This window comes from Oryza sativa, chromosome 6 (genome assembly GCF_034140825.1).
Source record: "Oryza sativa Japonica Group chromosome 6, ASM3414082v1".
Taxonomy (NCBI): Eukaryota; Viridiplantae; Streptophyta; class Magnoliopsida; order Poales; family Poaceae; genus Oryza; species Oryza sativa.
Genome location: NC_089040.1, coordinates 12,665,188 through 12,671,336, shown reverse-complemented (window position 1 = coordinate 12,671,336; position 6,149 = coordinate 12,665,188). Strand labels below are relative to the sequence as shown.

The window sequence follows — 6,149 nt, the reverse complement described above, 5'->3', positions numbered from 1 at the left end:
CTTCGGACGATTTATTTTATGAATTTAGAGCAAGGGAGGGGAACCTCAGGGCGTGACAAACCTACCCCCTTAAACGGAATCTCGACCCCGAGATTCGGAAGAGCTGGCGAAGAGGTGCGGATGAGCGGCCTTCAATTCATCTTCTCTTTCCCAGGTGGCCTCTTCTTCTGAGTGGTGGCTCCACTGAACTTTGCAAAACCTGATCACCTTGTTTCTGGTCCATCTCTCACTGGTCTCAAGGATACAAATCGGCTTCTCCACATAAGTCAGATCTTCCTGGATGTCAATGTGCTCTGAGCTAGCTTGTTCCTCAGGTACCCTCAAACACTTCTTCAATTGAGATACATGAAACACATCGTGGATACCAACCATATTAGATGGGAGCTCAAGCTGGTAAGCGACTTCACCTCTGCGTTCCAAGATCCTGTATGGTCCCACAAAGCGTGGTGCCAACTTGCCTTTGGTTTGGAAGCGGTGTACTCCCCGAAGCGGAGTGACACGAAGGTACACATAATCCCCTGCTTCGAAAGTAAGCTCTCTTCGGCGGTTGTCAGCATAACTCTTCTGTCGAGATTGCGCAATTCTTAGCCTTTCTCTGACGGTTCTGACTTTCTCCTCTGCTTCAGTTAATACTTCCGTCCCAAACAACTGACGTTCTCCAATTTGATCCCAGAAGATCGGAGTGCGGCATTTCCGTCCGTACAACGCTTTAAACGGTGCCATTTGCAAACTGGCTTGATAACTGTTGTTGTAAGAGAATACCGCATAAGGCAGACTTTTATCCTATGCTCCACCAAAATCGAGCGCACGCGCTCGCAGCATATCTTCCAAGATCTGATTGACCCTTTCGGTTTGACCATCAGTTTGCGGATGATAAGCCGTGCTGAAATTCAAACGAGTCCCCAATTCTTCTTGCAGTTTCTGCCAAAATTTTGAAGTGAACTGACTCCCTCGATCAGATACTATCTTCTTAGGTACCCCATGCAGACACATGATCCTTGCTAAGTACAGCTCTGCCAACCTTTTCCCCGTATAGGTAGTGTGCACCGGAATGAAATGAGCAACTTTCGTGAGGCGATCCACGACTACCCAAATTGAATCATGCCCTGACGATGTCCTGGGCAAACCAGTGATGAAATCCATTCCGATTTCTTCCCATTTCCATTCCGGGATCTGAAGGGGTTGTAGCAGTCCTGCGGGCCTCTGATGTTCTGCTTTGACTCGCCGACAAACATCGCAGAGTGCGACGAATCCGGCTATCTCTCTTCTCATGCTGGCCCACCAGAATTTCTCTTTGAGGTCCTGGTACATTTTAGTACTGCCGGGATGAATTGAATACTGAGTTTGATGAGCTTCTGTGAGTATGAGATCCTTCAGTTCTTTGTCGTCAGGCATACACAATCTTTCTCCCAACCAGATTGTGCCATGCTCATCCTCATGGAAATCTCGGGCTTTTCCGACCCTCATATTCTTTTTTTAGCTCAGCTATTTCAGGATCATTTACCTGAGCTGCTCTGAGTTGATCCACGAGCGTAGGCCGTGCCTCTAGGGCAGCTACGTACCCGTGTTCGACGATGCCCAAATTTAGGTGCTCAAGATCTTGCTGCAATTTGCCACACATGTCTTCAGTGCATAAGGCATTGCAATAGCTTTTTCTGCTCAAAGCATCTGCTACCACATTTGCTTTGTCTGGATGATAATGTATCCCCATGTCATAATCTTTAATTAACTCCAGCCATCTTCGCTGTCGGAGATTCAAGTCAGGCTGAGTGAAGATGTACTTCAGACTCTTGTGATCAGTGTATACTTCACAGCGGTTGCCAATAAGATAGTGCCGCCAGATTTTCAGAGCATGAACCACTGCTGCCAACTCAAGGTCATGAGTGGGATAATTGGTCTCGTGTGGACGCAACTGTCGCGAAGCGTATGCGACCACTCTGCCTTCTTGCATCAACACACATCCCAACCCTTGGCGAGATGCATCATAGTAGACTTGGAAGTCTTTTGTCTGATCTGGCAGAATTAGAACTGGTGCAGAGACTAACCTCTTCTTGAGTTCTTCAAAACTTTGGTTGCACTCAGCTGACCACTTGAATTTTTCATCTTTCTTTAGCAACTGTGTCATGGGCCTGGCAATCTTGGAGAAATTTTCGATGAACCGACGGTAATAGCCCGCAAGTCCAAGAAAACTCCGGATCTGAGAAACTGTCTTTAGTGGGGTCCACTTTGTAACTGACTCCACATTTGATGGATCCACTGCCACGCCTTGAGCAGAAATGATGTGACCCAGAAATTTGACCTCTGATAACCAGAAGTCACACTTGCTAAACTTGGCATATAGCTGGTGCTCCTTCAATTTCTCGAGTACCAGACGGAGATGCTGCTCATGTTCCTCTTCTGATTTTGAATAAATAAGTATGTCGTCAATGAATACCACGACAAACTTGTCAAGAAACTCCATAAACACTTTGTTCATCAAGTTCATGAAGAAAGCCGGTTCATTGGTGAGTCCAAAGGACATAACCGTGCACTCAAACAACCCATACCGAGTGGTGAAGGCTGTCTTGGGAATATCCTCTTCCCGAATTCTCAACTGATGATAGCCTGATCGCAGGTCTATCTTGGAAAACACCTTAGCTCCTTTTAGCTGATCAAACAGGTCATCAATTCTGGGCAACGGATATTTGTTCTTGATTGTGACCTCATTAAGGGCGCGATAATCAACGCACATCCTCTTAGTCTTGTCTTTCTTCTCCACAAAGATAACCGGAGCACCCCAAGGTGAAGTACTCGGTCGGATGTACCCTTTCTGCAGCTGTTCGTCAACCTGCTTCTTGACCTCTGCTAGCTCATTAGCTGTCATTCTGTACGGCCTCTTGTAAATTGGAGCAGTCCCGGGTGCCAAATCGATCCGGAACTCGATTTCTCTCTTCGGTGGCATTGTAGTGAGGTCTTCTGGGAACACCTCAGGATACTCTTGTACTATAGGAATATCCTCCAACTTCCTGGGACTTTTCTCCACTGTTTCTGTCTGACCCTCAATAGCAGCCTGATTCAGACTCGCTACGGACTTCTGCGACGCTGGGGAACGGAAGGTGATCTTCTCCCCTTTGTCGTTGGTTAGGGTGATGGTGCGGCTTGCGCAGTCAATCACTCCCTTGTTTCTGGTCAACCAATCCATTCCGAGAATGACATCTAGGTCTTTAGATTCGAGAAGGATGAGGTTGGATAGAAACGGTGATCTTTTGATCTCTATAGTCACCGAGGGGTAGTAGTGTGCTGTCCTCATATCATTTCCAGGGGTATGAACCTGCATCGGTATTTTAAGTTCCACTACCGATAATCCATGTGTCCCAGCAAATCTTTTGGAAATGAAAGAATGCGAGGCACCTGAATCAAAGAGAACTGTTGCTGGATATGAGTTCACTGGAAACGTGCCCAACACGACCTCTGGTGCTGCCTGTGCTTCCTCTGCAGACACATGATTGGCGTGGGCCTGGATGAACCTGGGTCCAGTGCGATTCAGCTTCGGACACTTGCCAGCAAAGTGGCCGTGCTTGCCACAGTTGAAGCAGGGTCTTGGCTTTCCTACAGCCCCCTTCTTGGGTTGTTCTGACTGAGCTGACACAGCTGGCAGATCTGACTGAGCTGGTGCCATTAGTAGGGGTGGAGTCGAGTTGTGGTTGTGCTGCTTACTATTGTTGTGACTGCCACCGTTGTAATCGTTGTTGAAGTTACTCGGGTGATAGGGACGGTGCTGACAGACGATCAGGGTGGAAGGCCCACCTAGCTGTCCCGTCATGAAGCGAGGCTTCTGATTGTTCCCCTGAGGAAAGCTGATCTGAGCTGCCTTTCTTTTTCGGTCCATTTTGTTGCGTTGCTCTTCCTGGCGGATAGCCTTGTCCACAAGCTTCTCAAAGTCCTCATAGACTCCGGAGATTAGCTGGTTGGTCAATTCATCGTCGAGCCCAAACAAAAACTTCTCCTGCTTCTCAGCATCGGTGCGCACGTCCTCAGGAGCGTAGCGCGCGAGGCGGTTGAACTCGTGCAGGTACTCTGTAACCGTTCTGGTTCCTTGTTGCAATGCACGGAACTCTCTCTTCTGTTGTGCCACAATCCCTTCAGGAATCTGTGCCTTCCTAAAGTTTTGACAAAACTCTACCCAAGTAACCTTCGTTGCATCTGGACGGGTCACCACGTAGTTATCCCACCAGGCAGAAGCGGGACCTTGCAACTGGTGTGTAGCAAAAGCAACTTTCTCTTGGTCGTTGCATTGCAGTAGGTTCAGCTTCTTCTCAATAGCACGGAGCCAGTCGTTGGCCTCCATTGGGTTGGTGGTGCTTGAGAAAGTGGGTGGCTAGATACGAAGAAAGTCTAACAGTTTGGACACGTGTGATGGTGGAGGACCAAACTGCTGGTTCTGTTGCGCCTGCTGCAACATCTGATGGTAATGTTGCTGCATCTGTTGCATCATCATTGTCATCATCTGAGTGACTGTTGGGTTCTCGGGCGGCGGAGATGAACTGCTGCCAGGTGCACCACTAGTATGAGCTTCATCTGTCTGCTCTTCGCTGCCACTGGCGTCGTTGGAGTCACGGGGATCATTCCTTGTCTTCACCATCTGGACGAGGATAGGTAGAAATAAGAGAAAGGAAGAAAACAGATGGCTCAGAAACTAATCTTTCTTATAAAATTAAGTGCAATTATCTTAATCTTGATTAAAACTCTGAAAAAGAGGCACGCAATTCCTAATTAAGGCTGTCATACCACTCACACATGATATCGACCGCCGACTAACCCACAAGCAACAAACCTAAACACAAAAACTAGCACGCAAACAGACTAAGAAGACGATAAAGCTAAGGGCGACGACTCGGAAGCTCGGAGCGGCGCTTGCAATCGAAGAACAGGTCTGACTTCTAAGGTAGACAAGGGATAGGAATCAATACATGCTCAAATCCAAATTTAAACAACGCAACAAATGGCCCAAACAACTAGCCAAGCATGATGATTTTTATGCATGGAACATTTTTCATGAACCCAGACAAAAGACACTAATGCAACTGACTAAACAATAACTTAATGCATGAAATAAATGCATGATAATAATGATGCGCATAAAGACTGCATCCCATCGAATCTAGACACAACTTAATACATTCCACCTAACAATTCCCGACTGACTGCCAAATAAATTCCAAATAAAGTTTTGCTAAAACCCTGGACTGTCCCTAGTCAAGAGATCCGATTAAATAGGCGACCAAGATTTTCTCCCAAAATCAAAAGATCAAACCCCAAAGTTTCCCGAAACAAATCCAAGTGAAAAAGGCATGTGCATATGAAAAGGGGTTCAGAGGGCTCTTAGGTTTTCCAGTTGGCTTGTCCTACGGTCAAGGTCGGCTCTGATACCAACTTGTCACGCCCAGAAATTCACGAACCAGAATTTCTAAGCTGAATGTGTATTAAACCCCTGTCCAGGACCAGCCAGGGTACACAAATGACAATTGTTGACATACAGATCCACGTCTTACAAAAATATAAAAGATTACAAATGCAGCAAAAAAGGTAAAAGCGAGCTAAGCCTGAAGACTTGACTCCTGCAGCAGGCGATTCCATTCCACAGGCAACCCTTGACGGCAGCGACGAAACCAACCTCTTCAAGACATCTCCAACTGAGAAGAACTTCAACTCTGGTGTGGGGGAAAAGAGCAAGACTGAGTACTACCCACTGTACTCAGCAAGTCATACCGGAAGAGGAGGTATGATGCAGGATATAACCAACGGAGGCTACGGGGTTCATTTGCATAAAGCAGGCATTTAAAACCAGTAGTTGAAAATAGTAAAAACAGTTGTAGTAATTAAGCAATATTAACCAGTCACTGTCCAACGCTACGCCACGTTGCAACAGGCCCAACCAACCACCTGAACTACACCAGTTCATTAAGCTAAACTAGGGGTGAGACTAATCACGGTGAATCTGGTCGACCGCCCAAAACCGCGGGCACGGCTATTCGAATAGTTTTACTCTGATCAGAGGTGTACAACTGTACCCACAAGACACATCCCCACGACACGTTCCCGTGCGCCGACATGCCACCACGACATACCGGAAAGAGGCCGTGACAGGACCCTTCGCATAACCCTCTCTA

The 6,149-nt window shown here is 47.1% G+C and overlaps 1 protein-coding gene across 1 annotated transcript; it reads right to left on the bottom strand.

Annotated features, from left to right (window-relative positions):
* Positions 1–709: 709 nt before the first annotated feature.
* LOC136356986 (uncharacterized) lies at positions 710–4,621 on the bottom strand. The gene is made up of 5 exons (XM_066311712.1): positions 4,496–4,621; positions 4,172–4,357; positions 2,828–3,985; positions 1,505–1,603; positions 710–742 (listed from the first exon to the last, which is right to left on the bottom strand). Exons 1-5 carry the CDS (start codon positions 4,619–4,621, stop codon positions 710–712), a joined length of 1,602 nt encoding a protein of 533 aa, XP_066167809.1.
* Positions 4,622–6,149: the final 1,528 nt, after the last annotated feature.